The sequence below is a fragment of the Schistocerca piceifrons genome, chromosome 2 (assembly GCF_021461385.2).
Source record: "Schistocerca piceifrons isolate TAMUIC-IGC-003096 chromosome 2, iqSchPice1.1, whole genome shotgun sequence".
Taxonomy (NCBI): domain Eukaryota; kingdom Metazoa; phylum Arthropoda; class Insecta; order Orthoptera; family Acrididae; genus Schistocerca; species Schistocerca piceifrons.
Window position 1 is genome coordinate 935810152 of NC_060139.1, and position 20577 is coordinate 935830728.

Below are 20577 nucleotides of genomic sequence, written 5' to 3' on the forward strand. Positions count from 1 at the left end.
CTGTAGCAGTATTTTTAACCTCTGGTAATGTGTGATTGTTTAAACTTCTTTATCCTTAATCTTACAATCTTACCTATCTCCTTCCCCAAATCTCTGTAGGCAAGTATAAATATGAGAGTTTGAAAACCTAAGATTACATCTGTAGCGTTTCAGCTACGATATCTGATTGTTGGTTAATGAAGGTAGTATCAGTACTGTGAACCTGTACTAAGCATGCAAACAACTGTAAAAATGTATTGATTATATGTATACTTGAAATAATTCTTCACATCAGGGTTTATTATGACACTTATATACTAGAAATGCAAAGTAAACGGATATTCAAATGCACATATTAAAACTACAGCATAAGCATTTTATGCAAACTCAATTAAATGGAAAAGCAAATTATCTGTGAATGTTTGGTCTACTTTAATTTTTTAGTATGCATGTAGGAGTGTATGTTGCACAGTATTTTTTTACTTTAGACTTGATATGAGCAAATAAAAAGCCAGAGTCAATGAATAAATAGATAAGCAGCATGCTTTGTGAATGAAACATCAAAAATAAAAATTTATGTCTTTAATTTATAGCACTGAAATGTTTTCACATATAATTCGATCTTTTGCTGTGTAATACAAACAAACTGCAATTTTCCTGTAAATAACAAGGTATAAACATACCCCAATACCTGCTTTACAGTGTGTGGAAACAACATTTGTAAATGAGATTAAAAAGTGAATACAAAATGAAGCATAAAATTGCATCAAAAATTCAGAAAATGTGTTGACTTTATGGCCATTACTGATTATGTAACCGCAATAGCGGATTTAGAGTGACCACAAATGTGGCCAATAACAATAACACGTTATCTCCTTATTTAACAGCAGTAGTAATGAAATTCTGGAGTAGAAAATAATTTTTCTGAACTCTGTACTACTGCAACGCTCAACAGACAAGAATAATAACAAGCTTTCCAAATAATTATTGAAACTTCTAATGAAGTTTAGTATTGCTCAGAAGGAATATGTACTACATATACATTTTCTAAATATATTATTATGTCCTTTTACACAAGGTGGAGCATCCTTGCTTACACCACAAAGTACTCACAAATTTCTTATACCTGACTTTTTTCTCACTATTGTTTGTTTAAAAAATCTTCTAAAAGGAATTCTATAACACTAATCTAATAAGAAACTATCAGGCAACATTTTAACACACCAGTCTAAAAGTACAGAAACACATCGTTTTACAGTAAAAGGAAAAAAAATCTAACATATGTCTTTATGAAAACTGTTTTGGAGATGTACTCCTATAGGAAACAGGCAGAATGTGGTTTAGTAGTGACTTAACTTAAGCTAGACAAAATTAAAATCAACTGCATTTACATTACCCGTACAAAGATACAAAGCAGGACATTACACTGAATTGCCCTGCTGTATGAGAAACAAGATTTTTATGAATTTAAGGATACTGCATATTGAGACATACGAAGCACCTAAAAACCTATGCCTAATATCACACACATTATTCAACTCATTCAATAATATTGATTCATTTTTACTAACCATTAACAGTGTTTCTAAAAATAAAAAGTGAGAACACAATTACCATTTCAGTAAATGCACAACCTCTCTTTAGGAAATGGTCTTTACCAGAGTCTTATTAAAGAATACTTAGTAACTATATTTACAAATTTAAACTCAATACACTACAAGGGAAAAAATATTTGTACATCAAAAATCACATGGGTTCTATATTCTGAGCTTCATATAGCTCTCTTTCTGGTAAGGCATGGAAGACACTAGGACTCAGAGGGCAGCAGCCACTACATAAGGAATGTTACAAAGTACAATGTTGAATTCAGGACTTATGGCACCATGGAAAAAAGTATTAACAACAGGAAAGAAAATTAATCGGGTAGTTAGTAGATACTGAAATGTTACTTCTGCTGTTTTCCTATGTTGAAGAGAACAGGCTATGTGATGTAGTGCTAGTATCTTGCTTAAATAAAATAATGTGACTGAAGAAGAAATAAAGCCATGAGTAAAGAGTACATAATATATCACACTGAGTATGCAATAACTTTTTCTTCTTTTAAACTAATCATTTCCTTCTTAGCAGCCATGTGAACAGTACACTCTCTTACCACTTTGCTCTCACTGTTCAAGACTTCATTCTTAAACTGAAGTATGATTTGTCTGTTCTACCATGATGTATGTCATCTTAGCTTCCCATTGACATAACCACTCAACAGACATCAAACATATTGGACAATTATAACCGATATCTTATATTAGAAATATGATGAGTATTATTCTTCACACTGCAAAAGTACAAACTTTTGACTTCCTGTATTCAACACTGACTTCATTGCAATTGAAGAGCATTGTGTTAATATGCTTAGCAAAATGTAGTTAAGCAAATTTCAATGAAGATGTAAAGCATCTCATAAAAAGTGAAAGTGAAGTATTAGGCACAGAGGTAAATCCTTTCTTATCTCATTTTAAAATAATTTTTCAGATCTAACCAGTAAAATCTTTTATACTTCATTGGTATAATTTTAGCCAATCTTATAAGATACAATGTTTCAATGTTTTCTCTCTCTCATTGCTGCAAAAAAATTACTGACTCTTTCTCAACAATATGTATGTTGTATAACTCAGTATGTAAACATTTCTACAAGAAAGCATTGTTTGAAGTATAAAAGAAGATAATTAAAGTTTTCTTGAAAATGTTCAATGCCACAGTGACAGATGTTCCACACCCAAAGGGACACGAGGCTATTTGCATTTAACCGAAGATCTATGCACCTGATTGACAGAAAAGGCACAAATGCCATAACAAGTATTCACGCATCCATCCATTGCATTTTGCAAATAGTCTGGAGAGAAGGCATACACAAATTTACTGTGTGCACACAGAAGTATGTAAACACACACACACACACACACACACACACACACACACACACACACACACACACACACACACACGGACAGACAGACAGACAGACAGAGAGACAGAGTAGTAATAAGCGTAAATGAGACAGCTTCCACACTCTGAACTTCCATCCAGAGAAAGACACATCATAACATTCACTGTAATTTTGTTTGAGCACAGAAGGTCCTTTGTCCATATGCCTCTTATGGTTCAACTGAGAGATCGTGTAGGTGTTACCACCTACACGCTCTTGGATCACGAACTCAGGTCCCTTATGGCAGCAAGTATTCGTTTGACATGTCCAACTTTAACTACTCCAAGTTCACGTAAATCTCTGCGTCCAAGTGCAAGGAGTTCCCGACCTCGAATGTCATTGCGTGTGAAACTTTCAGCATACTCGGCAAGACCCAGGGCTTCAAGCCATGCTGCAACTTCAACAACACCCCATGCTGAAACTTCTCGTACTGCTCGACTGCTACCCCGTCGGAACTTGAGACGAAACAAACCACGTGATCGGCTCTTGCGTTCACCTGCACTCTGTAATACAAAATAGACTACTATTACTTATACTGTTATTATCAACTAACGTAGAAAATAATCACTGTTCACGTATGTAAAAAATAATTTGAGAAAGCTTTGTTATTCATTAATAGCATGTAACAATTAGATATAGATAAAATATTCAGAACATTTTAATTTACTTTAATTTATAGTAAGACTCAATAAATATAGTTCAACACTTGTTCCAGGACCCAAGAATCTGAACTACAATATAATCAAATAATGATATTCAGAAAGCACACAGTGATAAATTTTATGGGTACTAATAAATCAGAACCTGCATTGGATAGCCCAAATCCTAGACTTTATGAAGTGTCATATTTCAGGAGGACTAGAGTAGTCCTGTCACAGGTGTCTCCGACCCCTCAAGGGCAGAGTCACCTGTGAAACCAGCCATGTGGACTATCAACTGTGCAGCATTCTATGTGGACATTATATCTAATAAGCTGTCTGTTGATATGAATGGCCACTGCCAAACTGTGGCCAAGAAACAACTAGACCTCCAAGTTGCTGAGTTTGTCAGCCAACACGGCGTCCTTAACTTCAACAATCGTATCGCTGCCCAAACCATCTGGATTCTTCCTACCAACACTAGTTTTTCTGACTGTGCAGGTGGAACACCAGCTTTTCTGAACTATGCAGGTGGGAACTTTCCCTGCAGAATGAACTTCATTCCTATAAACCACCTGGACTCAAACGTAACTAGTCCTTGTGCTCCTGCATCTTATCCCCTTCCTTGCTTCCACTCTAGGCTTACACTGCCTTCTATTCCCCCAGTGCACATGGGTAGTCTTTTCCCCTTCTGTACTTCTACTTTTCCATTCTCCCTCCTCCACCTCATTCCACACTTCTTCTATACCACAACTACTCAAACCCACTGATATTGCTGCTCACGACAATCAGGGCTCAGCATGCAGAGATGACAGTGCCCAAGTGTGTGTGTGTGTGTGTGTGTGTGTGTGTGTGTGTGTGTGTGAAACATGTGGTGGATGTGTGTATTTCTCTGACTGAAGAAGAACTTTGTTCTGTAGTCCAGTATATCTTGCAAAGAGTATGTAGAGTTTAAATAATTGCCAGTGTGTGCAAGATGCTGATGAGAAACAATTATACACATGTTTTATGGACTGTGATGATGCTTTTACTCCTGACTCATGATGTTCACATCTGTACCAATACTCCACAAGCCACCTCCTGACAGTGTGTGGTGGAGAATTTTTCTGATACCACTCACTGATCCCCCCTTTCCTACTCCATTATACTATCAGCAGTTTGTGGATCGAAGGAATCACTAGACAGTGGAGTCGTTTAACATACCAGCACTTCAGGACTAACAGCATGTAAACTTCCTTCCCTCGACAAGCTTCTAATGAGCTTCCAAGAGTAACTTGTATCTAGTAAGGAAGTGACCATTATTATGAGATATTGTTACAGCTTGAGAAGTATACACCTTTTGCAAATTGCATTCAGAGAGAATATGTAAGATAACAGTATAACAGTTAGCACAATAGACCACCCTGAAGTCTTATTATCAAAGAGCAATAATCACTGTATGTACTACCAATACAACAGGGCTGTGTATTGTAGTTATTGTATTCATGATTAACTGCTGTACTATATGACATATTTGCTGCATTCTTTGATAGACAATTAGTGGAAGATACAGCACCAGACAGTACTGAACCAAGTTCAATCACAAATGAACTTCACAATGCAGCAGCAGAAAACAAAGTGAGACATGGCATTAACCTTTATTACTAGCTCTCACTTGTACCAAATTGTTGAAGAATAGTGATCCTACTAGTTAATTTATCAGTGCAGTGCTATCACCATTTGATCTAGAACATTTGCTCTTCCTTTTCAGTGTCTTTTGTATAACAGTATAAGTAATAAGATATATTTTTGTGTTATTTGTTTTGTTCAGTCAATAATTTGTGTGTGTTGTGTCTAGTCATATCAGATTTAGTGTTAATTAATTAATTATTTTTTTCAGCACTCATGCTCAGTTTAAAATGGTGCCTCCAGAGCTAGGAAACTTTCAATCAGTTGAGGAGGTACAGGAAACAGGAGCAGTGAGCTAACCAGTTATAGATCCCTTAACTGAAATGTTGAAGTAACTAAGATTGTTCCCAACTCAACAAACTGAAATGACCACTACACAAGCTGAAATAGCAACTAGATAAAGTGAAATAGTCAATAAAAAAACCAAAATGACTATCAAACAGAACAAAATGGCTGAGCTAGGTTTCCAGCTCTTGGCTGATACACATCTACAGAGTGGCAAATTAAGTGTTTCTCTTGTCCTGTGTTTTCCTCATAGTAAATTTATTAAACGTTGTGTGTGTTTTCTGTTTGAGAGGTTCAATCTCGCATTTTTGTAAGGGTGAATTCATTCAGTCTGTAGTGCAGTAGCTGCTCACTGAACAACCAGTACACAGCTCACTAACACATCAGCATCTGTTGGTGACACATCAGGAGGGTAGCAAGTTGCATATCAATAATTCTGTCTACTTTTACAGTTCACTTCTTCAGTTAGTCTTGCTAGGATGGTTACAATCTGTGCCTCCAGATCAGCCTTCAGCCTATTCTGGGTGCAACCCATCTGATCACCTGTGATGTGCACACTTTTAGAAAGCATTGCTCCTGCAAAACTCAGCTTACCCTTTTCCCACATGGTTTATTGTGAACTGTGGATGAAGGGCAACAAGCAGATGCCATATTTATAGATTTCTAGAAGTTATTTGACACAATGCCCCATTGCAGGCTGTTAACAAAGGTACAGGCATATGGAATAAGTTCACACATTTGTGAGTGGCTCCAAGACTTCTTAAGTAATAGAACTGAGTATGTTGTCCTTGACAGCGAGTGTTCATCACAGACAAGAGTATCATCAGAAGTGTCCCAGGAAAGTGTTCTTTGTACACGTGGATGACTTGGCGGACAGGGTGGGCAGCAATCTGAGGTTGTTTGCCGATGATGCAGTGGTGTATGGTAAGGTGTTGAAGTTGAGTGGCTGTAGGACAAGGGGGGTACTAGACAATTTAGAGAAAATTTCTGGTAGGTGTGATGAATGACAGCTAGCTCTAAATGTGGGAAACTGTAAGTTAATGCACATGAATAGGAAGAACAAACCTGTAATGTTTGGATACAGTATTTCTAGTGTCCTGCTTGACACAGTCAAGCCATTTAAATATCTGGGCATAAAGTTGCAAAGCAATATGATATGGAATAAACATGTGAGAACTGTGGTAGGTTAGGTGAAGGGTCAACTTCAGTTTATTGGGAGAATTTTAGGAAAGAATGGTTCACCTGTAAAGCAGACCACATATCAGGGTGTATACATGGACAAGGAAAAAAAATTCCTGGATTTTTCCAGGATTTCCCAGTTCAAAATACACTTTCTCACGGGTGAAAATACACTTTTTCCATTTTAAGTGACAGTATACTTTTCCTCGGCACTGTAAAACTTCTCAATCCTTAGAATGTTTATGGTTTTCTACACAAGCGTAGAATTTTCCGGCACTTTAGAAAGCAAAACACAGGAGGAATAAAAAAACGTTTTGGAAAGATCTTTGATGTGCAGCAACATGTACGCTACATTGTTTTGTGTTACGGAGGTATAAATTCGAATTCCACCAAACAGTGCATGTTACTTTCCAAAGCAATGAAATCGAGATTGCGACACGCTTTTGTAAGACAGTCATGGCTCATGTCACGTGATCTCACCAGCTGATCACAGGACACATGATGTAGTCAACCAATAGCAAGATCACTTGTAAGTAGCGCGAACACACAAAAAAGAAAAGTTAATGGTTTAAATTAATACACATAGTATTGCTACAACAAAAACAAAGCTTTCATAAATAATATTGGTCTTGAAGATTAATAAGCTGCAAGAGAAGCTAAGCTTCCACATATAATGCTGATCTTTTTGCGTGCGTTACACTTTAAGATACATCACACAAATGTGCCAGTAAAATTTTTAATAACGACGTAAATGTCTGATCTTCTGGGCTCGAATTTCTTCTAGATGGTTGCCCTCAAAGAGTTGATTATTAAATGAGAGTCAAACACTCTGTGATTTAAGAAATTCATCGTACATTCTCGCACATAGTTCATCTTGCGTAAAAGGAAATTTACTTTGAAAGTAACACTTTTCAACCCATCATTCGCAATATTTTTCCGTGACCTGTTAGAAATTGGTTTGTTTCAGCAGTTGCCAGAGAGCGCCAGATAACAGGCGTCACTGCGCCTGTGCAGCTACGATGACGCAGGAAGCCCGCATCTTTGTGCGTGTAAAACGTTAAAAGATCTTGCATTATGTCATAAAAGAAACAAGACATCAAAGGATACTTCAAGAGCATCGGAATTTTGTGAACCATACTAAAATGCATAATTCGGCTTAAAGTGCACAATCGTTATGTCCAGATTCGGATGTAAATTTTCTTGAGTACCAGTACTGTATTATCTCATGTTTGGTTCTTTATTATGGCATAATGCCATACGAGCTAGAAGATGGAAAACGTGCACTTGAAATGCAAGTTGAAACTAGCCAACAGTGTGAAATTAAACACTTCGTTTCAAATAAATTGACTGCCTCTGCACAAAAGATTAATAAAAGCCGAATCGTTTTAGCAAACCGACAAAAATAAGCTCATTGTTCTGCAAGGCGATTAATGCTTGACTGTCAGAAAGGTAGAAATAAAACCTCAAACTAACAACATATTTTAGCCTTCCGTAATTATGCGAGCGTATTTTAATTCATTTGGTAGCTCCTGACCACAGAAATCAGTTTTGTTTTCATTTAATGTGAGAGCAATAAATGAAGAGGAAACAGCAAAATCACTAAACGTAAGCACAGGTCACGTGGAGACTATCCACCGTCCCACTTCAACTCAGAGTGCTCTGTGCATCAGCCCCAGATCTACGATATATTTCCGAACCGGAGAAATTTAGATAGTGGCGCCCAGCCACACATCTGTAGCCAGAAGCGGGAGAAGGTACTACTCATACGCGACTCAACTGCGCATGCGCAAGAGCCCGCCCGCAACTGCTCAAATGAATCTAATGTAAACAGCTGTCACGTCACGCTCACCAGAGGCAATTTGTTAGGAAGCACTGCATATTCTTCCTAAAGCCTTTGACACACTTTGGTTGGCAGATGCCTGTATGAGCACTGTGTTTTGTTGTTGTATATGGCACATTTCCTTTGTGACTTAAGTTTTATCTTCGTTTTTTTTCTCTCGTTCATGTTTTGTTGCAGCAGCATTATTCTGCAGAAGCGGGATACAGTAATATCCTTCATTAGCGTATTGGTTCTTACCAGTCAAAATCACAAAAATTTAACTGGTAACTAAAACAATGAAAAATTCCCGGAATTCTAAAAAAAAAATCCTGGGTTTTTCCCGCTTTTCTCCCAGACGAAAAAATTCCCGGGTTTTTCCCGGATCTCCCGGGTCGTATACACCCTGTATATAGGATGCTGGTGTAACCTATTCTGGAGTACTTCTTGAGCGTTTGGAATTCATAACAGGTCAGATTAAAGGAAGACATTGAAACAATTCAGAGGCAGGTGTACTAGATCTGATACCAGTAGGTTCAAACACTATGGAAAAAATTTAGAGAACTGGCATTTGATGATGACTGCCAAATGATTCTACTGCCGCCAACATACTTTGGGCAAGATACAATAAATTAGGGCTCATTCGGAAGCACGTAGATGGTTGTTTTTCCCTCGCTTTATTTGCGTGTGGAGCTGGAAAGGAAATGACAAGCAGTGGTACAGGGTACCCTCCATCACACACTGTATGGTGGCTTGTGGAGTACCTGTGTAGATTAAGGCCACTAAACAAACTGGAATGATAACTAAACAAACCAGAATGACCACTAAACAAATCAAAATGACCACTAAACAATTCAAAATGACCACTAAACAAATCAAAATGACCACTCAGGTTACAGAATTAGTAGAAGAAGGGGCAGAATAATGAAAAGCTGAAGAGTAAATTCCAGCTGTTATAGAACAGCTTACAGTCAAAGTTAATGATATTTGGGATAGACAGGTATCTGGAAGTAATATGGTAATAACTTTTCGAACAAGCAACCAGCTTGTCCACTGGTTATGAAGATAAAACAGGAGAAAAGTTCACCATACATAAACAGCAGGATTCAGCAGATACTTGAGTCAAGGCCAAGAAGGAACAAATCACGTGATGTGTGAATCAACAAACACAGGCTACTGTTAATATGTCAAATGAAAATTCCCCACTGCAAGTGAATTGAAACTGGAACTGCAAGAAACAAGGGAACAGACAGGTTACGATTTCCCTCAGTGGACATAAAAATTGGGGAAACAGTTGAAATGGGCAAGAGAGAGATATGGGAATCCAGGGGGTGGTGCGAGAGATCAAACGAGAATGACGCGATGTCAAAAGAGCACAGACCTCAAGACCCAGGTCACACTGTGACAATATGCACATACCAACCAATACAAAAAAGTCACATTCTGTGCATGGTATGTTGCCAACAACTACAATGTAAGTGAAAATGTTAACTCAGGAGAAAATGCTCAAATACATGCAGTTTCAGATATTTTCTCCATACAAGAAGATTGTAAATCCTGTAGTGTTTATCTGTGGATAAACCCTGATCTTGGGCGGGATCACAGAAGATTGTTATTTCACAGGATATATTTTTGGTGACAGTGCCCTATGAGCGACAGAAATAATCAGTTCATGAAAGATGGCTGAAGAGTTTGAGAAAGCATTTCTTGCTAAATACTGATCTTGTGGTATTCAGGAAAGATTGAAAAAGGGAGTACATAGTTCTTAACCTTTCTTGTTTAAGATTGGAAGTTTGTGAAGATATTATGAAAAATATCTAATCAAGGTGTGTTACTGTGACAAGCCCATTTCACATCAAGATATTCTACAGATCCTGAAGGCAAAGCTGCCTATCAATATATATGAAAACCTATCCATATACCAGAGTTAAACTTAGAGGAATTCATGTCAGTCTCAGATTCCATCAATTTAATCCAAGAGGATATCAGATCATGACTGGGACATGGAGATATTTATTTGCAGGGGTCTAGGACAAACAACAGCCATAGTGAAAACCAACCACACAAACTGAATGCTAGTTGTCCAAAGTCAGGTAATCAAACACACAGGTTACCTTCCATTAGGAGAGTGTGTGCACTCAGTGACTGTGACGTGATTTATAAATTATAGACTACAGCAATCAGTCATCCTTTTTTTTGTCTTTGCAAGTTTTATTTGGCAAATCCACATTTCAGCTAGTGCCTAGCTATTATCAATGCTAAAAAATGCAAGAAGAACATGGTCAGGCGATACAATAAGTTACAACTAATGGTATAACCTATATGGCTTATACATTCGATTACATACCGCTATTCTCTAGTCTTGATGCATGTTAGTTCCCTGTTGTTTGTGTGTTAGTCACAGGTTTTTGAATGCTACTGTATAAAGGAGGTAGGCTGTGTGGAGAACACACTGATTGGTTTTATGGCACCCTATATATGAACTATGTAATATATAACATTTAAAGGAAAATAAAAAACATCAAATTTGCATGGCAATTACATAAAATAAAACATAAGTAAAATTCTTTACATTGCTGTCCGACTTATTTCCACATTTGCCAGTAAACATAGAAAATATAAGAAAATTTCCAGGTTCACTCCTTGTGAGTCAGTTGTTTTATTCTTTAAACACATATCTAATGTCAGATGGGCAAAACCGTTTTTTAAATTTATTTATAAGACACAAGGAGGAACATGCTATATATAACTATTAGATTTGATCTGATTAAATGTTTTTATCTTTGTATTATTTTTTCTCTTTATTTAAACATTATGGCAGGTATGTTGTTCCTCTTATTTAATGAATAGTTTGTAGATGGCACCAAATGTCAGCAAGATGGATGGTTGGTGTGACTTGGCATTCCGTTACAGATGTGGAGAGTACTAGTCTCTGTGTCACTTGAAATGGATTTTACTTATAAATACAATAAAACCAAGACACTGAATTGCTGTTATTAACAATGTACATGCATCTAAACTAACATACCATGGAGAAAGTTCTGTAGATTCAGTGTTATAACCAACATACTCGTACAGTATTATGCCAATGGCTGCTATATATTGACAAGACAGCAGGAGCTACCTGCGTCAGACCTTACACTATTTCCTGTGTTCTCCACACAGCCTACCTCCTTAATAACAGAAGTAGCTGATGATAGCAATTGTGGTGTCAAACAGCTTCCAGTAAACTAACTCCAACCACATCAAGTCCCAGAAAATCAGTCATAACATGGGATAAGGGCTGTGACAAAACTATGCAGTTCTTCAGGTATGATGGTGGAGCCAATGTGACAGAGGAACACTGTGCAGATGTGAACAAATGCAACCAGGAATATCCATGAGTTCCATAATCTGCAGTTAGGGCCATGGTTGATGATATTCCAGTCACAACTATTTTGGACACAGACACATTAGTTGCTGTGTTCTCAGCAAGCTTTTTTAATAAGACGTTTGGGTTGCCAGTCTTTCCAGTGCACAGCTGCAAAATTGTTGGAGCAATAGGCATGAGATCAAAAGATGACAGTTAGGCTACAAAATGTAGTGGCTTAATGCAGCTTTTACATGGTTGAAGGATTAATTGAAAGCTGTATTCCAGACCCTGAATTTATTCACGAGAATTATTCAAGGTTGATGGAGCCAGAACTCAGGCTAAGTTGCTGTGGAAGGATGATAGCCACAGATTACACTGCCAAGGTTTCTGGATTGACTTTATTGTCAGACAATATCACAGGACGTGAACATTTCTGGTGCATTCTATAAAACTACCTGGGGTGGCAGCACATGTATAGTAACAGATATCAGAACCAGAGAACCTTACCAACAAACAACAGTGACAGTTTTTTGATCTCTTGACACAATATTTACAAGTGTTTAAAAAAAGCTTTGAATAATATGAGGATATAAATGTTATCTGTAAGTATTTCCACAAAAAACTTTCTGCCATAGTTTCCACACCATCCCAAAGTCATAACGTGAAGCCGTCAACCAAGCAATCAAAACAAAATATGATTGTGACAAAAGATTAATTAGGATACAAAGATTTCAAATGGGTGAGGAAGTGCTACTGAAAACCCATCCACACATACTGATCTTGAACAAGAAAAACAAGAAGTGACATTTACTGTTCACTAGATCTTTTGAGATTATAGGAATTCCAAGTCCCAGTGCTTATTTACTAGGGTATCCAGACAGTCATAGAATTAGAATATCACATCAAGACTTAAAGAAGTATTATTTTTGATGAAAGTAGAGTACATTGTTGTGAACCACAACATCAATTTCATAATTTTTTAACTAAGGATTTGTTATACGTGATACATGGCTCAAGATTTTCTTAGACTTTTCTACATGATGTTTTATATTTAGATTTAAAGTATGTGTCTTAATTATTTATGATGATGTTACATGCATTTATGTATGATTTGTTGAACTAATGAAGTTTGTAGTTGATAAGTGTTATCCTGTGAAAAATCCTGGAGCTTTTGTTTTCTTTCACAATTTTCATCAGTTATTTTCTGAAAATATTCACAATGGGTCTTCACACTGTTAAGATTTTGCTTGCAATTGAAGTTATTATCACAATACAATTCAAGCAAGTTGGATATCTATATAGATGGAACAATTCTAACTTGGAAAATTACAGATCACTTTTCCCCTGCTATCAACAAGACTAGCAAAGAATTGAGTCAATCCAATTTGGAGGACATTTGAAAAATAATTAACATTTTAGAGTTGGTCTCGCTTGTATTTTAGAGTCCTGCATTTTTTCAGATCCCTTTCCAGAGCCATATACTGGGTTTCCATTATCAGTCTGGGGGTGGTCTATGATATGTTGAGCACCTTGCTCGAAGTTTTCAGTTATTCTAAAATTATGACTTACGGAATTTCTCAATCTGTGAGGTCCACGAGAAACAGATTCACCACATGATGCCAAACAACAAACCTCCAGAGACAATGTTGTTGGGTTGAGATGTGTAAAAACATGTACACGCTCATGAATACACTCAAGTCCAGTGTCATGTGAAGTTTAACCTTTATGGGGTGCATGAATGGAATAAAAAGAGTTCCAGCAGTTTGCTCAGGAATGCAGCTCCACAAATGGCACATGCAGACAGTATTGTTCCTGCTGTATTGCAAGGCAAGTGCCTCTACAATTCTGATTTCATCTCGTGAATGTAATGAGGACACTTTGTGACTGTGCTACACAGGCATGAAACAGTTCGCCAGTAAAAGTGAAGTAATAGATTAGAACAAACCAAAAAGATTGTTCTATTAAGAATTAGTCTAATTTGTACTACAGCTCTTCCAAATCCAACAAATTCAGTACAGATCAGAAACTACAGCAAACAGAGTTTCTCTGACAAGGTAATTAAATGTGTACTAATCCCATGCGTTCCAGGTTTTTGAACCAATGGAACTTCACTCATTAATTTTTTACTATGTTTCACATTCACACACCATTGGTGTGAGCATGGTGTTTTGAGGGTCCAACCCCAATCGCTTTACTATCCTGTGGATCAAGCTTGTTCCTGTGATCAGCCATGTTGCTCTCCAACCCACATCCTGGCTGACTGAAAAGGGGCTTCAATGGCACACACCTCAAGTCCATGTCCAGCTAATCTTTGGCTTCATGTGAACATCATGCTGACTTCATAAGAATCAATTAAGAGTCTTTATTTTTGTTCAAATATTATTCTCAACTCACATCAACAAACTTTAACATTGTATACTAAACTGACTTGTCAATGTAAAATATGAATACTTGTAAGCTAATCAAAATTTCACATGCATTACTTGCAATATTTTTGAAGATTCAGTTTCTAATTACAAAGAACAACTATTTATATATGTATATTCTTGACAGTAAACCAAGGTTGATCCAGCTTCGCTCCCAGTTTTCCAAAGTTTCCCACGGATACTTAACCAGAATAGGGAAGCTATCAATAAATAGAATCACAGTTGCACTAGCTGCTAATAGTGAAGTAAAAAGTGCTAGTTGCCTAAATACGTCAATCTTAAAACTTTTTGGGTAGCACATCTATAACAGCTACCAAGTAGTAATGGTGGAGTAACACACTGCTCATGCCATCTTATGCCGCCAATTTTATCATTTTATTTCAATGAGTGAACAGTCTCACGAATATCAACCCTATGAACAATCACAATATTTTCTGCAAATTTATATGAAGCCTGAATAATTTTACCTTTCCATAAGTGTCAGGAAGTTCACCATAATAGAGCAATGTTGTTGTTGTTGTTGTGGTCTTCAGTCCTGAGACTGGTTTGATGCAGCTCTCCATGCTACTCTATCCTGTGCAAGCTTCTTCATCTCCCAGTACCTACTGCAACCTACAGCCTTCTGAATCTGCTTAGTGTATTCATCTCTTGGTCTCCCTCTACGATTTTTACCCTCCACACTGCCCTCCAATACTAAATTGGTGATCCCTTGATGCCTCAGAACATGTCCTACCAACCGATCCCTTCTTCTGGTCAAGTTGTGCCACAAACTTCTCTTCTCCCCAATCCTATTCAATACTTCCTCATTAGTTATGTGATCTACCCATCTAATCTCCAGCATTCTTCTGTAGCACCACATTTCGAAAGCTTCTATTCTCTTCTTGTCCAAACTATTTATCGTCCATGTTTCACTTCCATACATGGCTACACTCCATACAAATACTTTCAGAAATGACTTCCTGACACTTAAATCTATACTCGATGTTAACAAATTTCTCTTCTTCAGAAACGCTTTCCTTGCCATTGCCATTCTACGTTTTATATCCTCTCTACTTCGACCATCATCAGTTATTTTGCTCCCCAAATAGCAAAACTCCTTTACTACTTTAAGTGTCTCATTTCCTAATATAATTCCCTCAGCATCACCCGACTTAATTCGACTACATTCCATTATCCTCGTTTTGCTTTTGTTGGTGTTCATCTTATATCCTCCTTTCAAGACACTGTCAATTCCATTCAACTGCTCTTCCAAGTCCTTTGCTGTCTCTGACAGAATTTGAATGTCATCGGCGAACCTCAAAGACTCACAACTAAAACCATATGAATGAGGTCAACTCTGCATTGCTGATGAAGGAAAAACAGTTGTATTGTAAAAAATGCAAACGTATTGGGAACAGAAGAGGAATCCATAAGAAGCATGTCTAGTTAATAATCCAAAGACTATAGTGAATTTGGACTAATTCAACTCATTAAACTATGTAAACAATAACAATAATAAATAATAAATATACATGTTGTCCAAAAATTATTTTTACACCTTTAGTCTTTGATAACCTGAGAACTGTGTTAGATAAGAGCAACTAGATTTCAACATGTTACAGGATAACAAAAGTTTTTTATTCTATTTCACAGCTTTTGCAGATTAGATGAAAAATGTGGAACCATAGGAGCAAGTTCAGTATACAGCATAATCTTAGAAACAAAATCTGATAGCCAAGTACAGTGAAATTTTTGAACACAATATGGAAATGATCAACCACCAAACCAACTATTCAGGCTCAGCATATGTCATTTATGGAAACAAGTAGCATTCCCCATAAACAAAGGGCACATTGCCCATCTGTTTAAGACACCAATCTACACAAATTATGGCAGGTATTTGCAATGAGTCTGGCAAAATAAGTGCATACTGTGGCGAGAGGGTTGGATATGCCACGATCAACAGGGCCCAAAATCTTACACAAGAGGTTATGTCTTTACACCTACAAGTTATCACATGGGCTATTATGCACTTCTCAGCTAGGAAAGCTCCTTGTCCCAATGGCATTTAAAAACCTGTCCTCAACGAGATCATGGATAAAGCCATGGAATAGTAACATACATCATGAATGCCATTCTATGACACCAATTCTTCATTGTCTTTTGGAAGGTGGCCAAGATCCTGGTGTTCAGAAAGCCAGGGAAAGAACACTCCCTCCCACAAAACTACCACCCCATCAGCATCCTGAGTTTGCTCAGTAAGATTGTTGAGAAAGTGATTCTAAAACAACTCATTAAACATTGCATCAACGATGACACCCTGAGACTGGAGCAGTTCGCCTTCAGGAATCACCACCCTACAATGTAACAACTCCTCCATACAGGAGAACATATAACAGATAGCTGCAACCCCAGCTAAGAAACGAGGGCTGTGTTCTTCGATCATCTCTGGCACAACAGCCTCAATCATAAACTCAGTGGCATTGGTTACCCTGATGGACTCTTATGTCTCACACACTTATATGTAACTAACAGAAGTTTCAACTCTGACAGTTGAGGCAAACAATCAACGCAACATGGTATGCAAACTGGAGTATCCTGGGGACCCTCTTGTTTAACCTCCACATTAATGATATTCCAATATGATGGTTGCCATCGATGCAGATGACACTGCCATCCCAGTGCAAGATTGGAAACCATCCGACATTGACTCACAAATACAAACAGCATTCAGAACTGTTGAGCCTTGCTTGAAGAGACAGCACATGAAGGTAAACGTCAACAAGGGCACGGCTGTTCTGCTTACATGCAAACCAAAACAACTCCCAAACATCAACACTGTAGACAAATGACTCTACACACATTTCCAATATGTTTCAGTGAAAAAGTCAGATACTGCAGTATCTGGATGGATTGGAAACTAACATGGGGGGACCACATAGAAAATTTTGCTAAAAAAGCACATGCATGGCTCAAACAATTGTACCCTGTGGTTAACAGGCACAGTACACTGAGTATGAGGGTGTCTTGGTCCATGAACACAACACTTATTACACCTCTGATGACATATGCTGCTCCAGTCTGGAGTTACACAGCTCCAACATATCTGTGCTGTCTGTAGTTCATACAGAACAAGGTGTTATGGATCGTAAGCAAAGCTCCAATACACATACACACTGCGGATTTATATGATGAATTCTGACTCAGTACTCTTGTGGAGTTATTTAACAGACTCACGTCATCATGACTGTACAAGGACTCAAGACACTCGAAAACCTCTTCATCCTGAATCTGGGGACTCCAATTATAACCACAGGTGGAAGCATAAGCAGCCAAAAACATTTTTGCTTAGAGGCAATTGAATCACCTATGGAAGGCTTAATTTAAGCACACAAACAACACTATTTAGGCGAACTCCTGTACTACAGCAAACCTGACAGGCGCAGCCAGCTGTATTCATAAAGCCAACTATTTGGCTTGAAGCAGGGAAGTCGGACACAAAAAGACACAAACAAACCCTACGTGACTCCACATAACAAGTGGCCAATTTCATACTCAGTCAGGTAACAGTTGGTATGTTGTAGGAACACAAACACTGCAGCTGGCCCAGGAGATTTTATAAGAGGCCAGCTACAATGGTAAGATTTCCTAAGACCCAAGTATGAGCTGTCACTACTGGCACAAATCCAGTCTTACTACCTGCCCAGACTATCAAAGACCTTTTTTCTCATCCACAGTTGTTTCAGCCACTAAAGCTAATGGGAAAAACTCACTGTGAATATTTAGCAGAGGATATGCAGCCCATGGCTGATGCAAAAAATGACATTTGGGAAAAGATTTGTTTCTTATGAGTCAACTTTTCATGTCGCTGGCAAACTGATCCATCATAAGGTTTATACGTGGGGATCAGAGTGCCCTCATTTACATATTAAAAGAAAAGAATGGTAGCCAGCAAACAGAGCCATCATAATGTCCATACATGAGGTTCAGAGTGTCTTGCAAAACATGCACATGCTGATCGATTGTACTTGAGTAAAAGGTACACAGGGTGTATACTTGGACAAGGAAAATTAATTCCCGGATTTCCCGGTTAAAAATACATTTTCTCCCGGATGAAAATACACTTTTTCCGTGTTAAGTAACAGTATACTTTTCCTCAGAACTGTAAAACTTATCAGTCCTTTCGATGGTTGTGGTTTTATACACCGGCATAGAATTTCCCAGCACTTTAGAAAACGAAACTCAGGGGAAAAACACGTTTTGGAAAGATGTCTGATGTGCTGCAACATGTACACTGTATATTTTCGTATTACGAAAGTATATATTCAAATTCCACCAAACACTGCATGTTACTTTCCGACAAAAATAACTTCATTGTTCTGCAAGGCGATTAATGCTTGACTGTTAGAAAGGTGGAAACAAAATAAAATCTGAAACTAATAACATATTTTAGCCTTCTGTAATTATGTGAGTGTATTTTAATTCACTTGAAAGCTCCCGGCCGCAGAAATCCATTTTGTTTTCATTTGACGTGAGAGCAATAAACGAAGAGGAAACAGCAAAATCACTTAACGTAAACACGAGTCACATGGAGACTACCACCTCCCCACTACAACTCAGACTGCTCTGTGCATCAGGTCCCGATTACGATATTTCCGATCCCGGGCAATGTTAGATAGTGGCGCTCCTCCAGCGTTTGAGGCAGGGCGCCAAAAATTTAAAAAATCGACTTTTCAAAAATATCTTCATTTTGTAGCGCACATCTTTCTGAAGAGTCTGATAGATAAAACATATATGTTCAAGGGAATGTAAGACATGTAATTTGGCCTGTGTGCCGAAGTGCAGTGCCACACCTCTTCACACAGCATTCTTCCATCGCATGTCTCTGTATTTCACTCTGTGGAATTCAAATGTGTAATATTTTGTAATGGGTGCCATCAAACTATATTCAGGCCAGTGAAAATTAAAATGTACTGTGGTGCCTCTCCTGCTACCAGTCGGCCAGTTTGACATCCTACCCCTCTTTAAAAAAAAAACTTACAATTAATACTGGATAGCATTATCTGCAACCGGCAAAACAAGAATTCTTCAGATAATTTGCAGTCTTTACTGCCTATTAGCTAATAACTTGCTGTTTTGTGTGGCATAAAATTAAATATAGGATACATAACAGAGTAAAGACATGAGACAAGCAAGACGGTACTCATTTCTTTAATCCTTAAGTCCTTGATTTTTTTTCTCTCTAATCTTGCCACAGCTTTATATGGCGTACTTTCCTTTCTGGAAAACAATCTATTACCTCATCATAGTTCTTCAACATTTTCCTACATGAAAAAACAAAATGTTGTTGTCTAATACTAGAAAAGCTGTTAATACAAATAGTACCCAAGACTGGTGTGGTTTCTTGATCTGTTTACGTGTATTTTGTCACTGTCTGCTAGATAAAACGAAGTAGGCTGGCCTAATATTGCAGCAATTGTTACACACCCCAAATAAACAAGACTGTTTTGGCACAAATGGTCATTTTTATACCACAACAGAATATAACGAACGAAGTACCAATATCAAATGCCTATTAGGCCTACTACAAGCAAAAAGTTTGATATTAGGAAATAGTTTCACATTTCATTCATACTCTCTAGCTTCTGAAGAATAATATGAATTTGACCCCCCCCCCCCCCCCCCCCCCCCCCCGAAACTGCCACCAGGGGCAGATATCCCGGTTCGTCTCTGCCCCCTAGTTTGGGGCCTGTTGCGCACATGTGGATCTGGCAGCTTAGGCGCATCAGTAAAATTTTTCCAGATAGCATCTGGCTGCTTGCTGCTACTGCTTATACAGCTAACTGCCATACTCCTGTAGCGAGAAGTGGGAGAAGGTACTACTCATATTCGACTCAACTGCACATGCGCATAAGCTCACTTGCAACCGCTCAAACGAATCTAATGTAAACAGTTGTGACGTCACGCTCATCGGCAGCAATCAATTTGTTGTTATGAAACATTGCATAGTCTTCCTAAAGCCTTTGACACATTTTGCTGTTGGCAGACGCTTGTATGAGCACTGTGTTTTGTTCTTGTATATGGTGCATTTCCCTTGCAACTTAAGTTGTTTCTTCCCCCCCCCCCCCCCCCCCCCTCCATGTTTTATTGGTGCAGTATTATTCTGCAGTAGCGAGATACAGAAATATTCCTTCTCAAAGTATTGTTTCTTACCAGCCAAAGTTACAAAAATTTAATGGCAAACTAAAACAATGAGAAATTCCCGGAATTCTAAA

The 20577-nt window shown here is 37.9% G+C and overlaps 1 protein-coding gene across 1 annotated transcript in view; it reads right to left on the bottom strand.

Annotated features, from left to right (window-relative positions):
- Positions 1 to 578: 578 nt before the first annotated feature.
- The window catches only part of LOC124777768 (diacylglycerol kinase eta), a 583415-nt gene continuing 563416 nt past the window's right edge, over positions 579 to 20577 (bottom strand). The window contains exon 25 of the mRNA XM_047253274.1: positions 579 to 3462. Within this exon, the coding sequence (XP_047109230.1) occupies positions 3181 to 3462 (282 nt within the window). The 3' untranslated portion in view covers positions 579 to 3180. The remainder of the gene's footprint in view (positions 3463 to 20577) is intronic.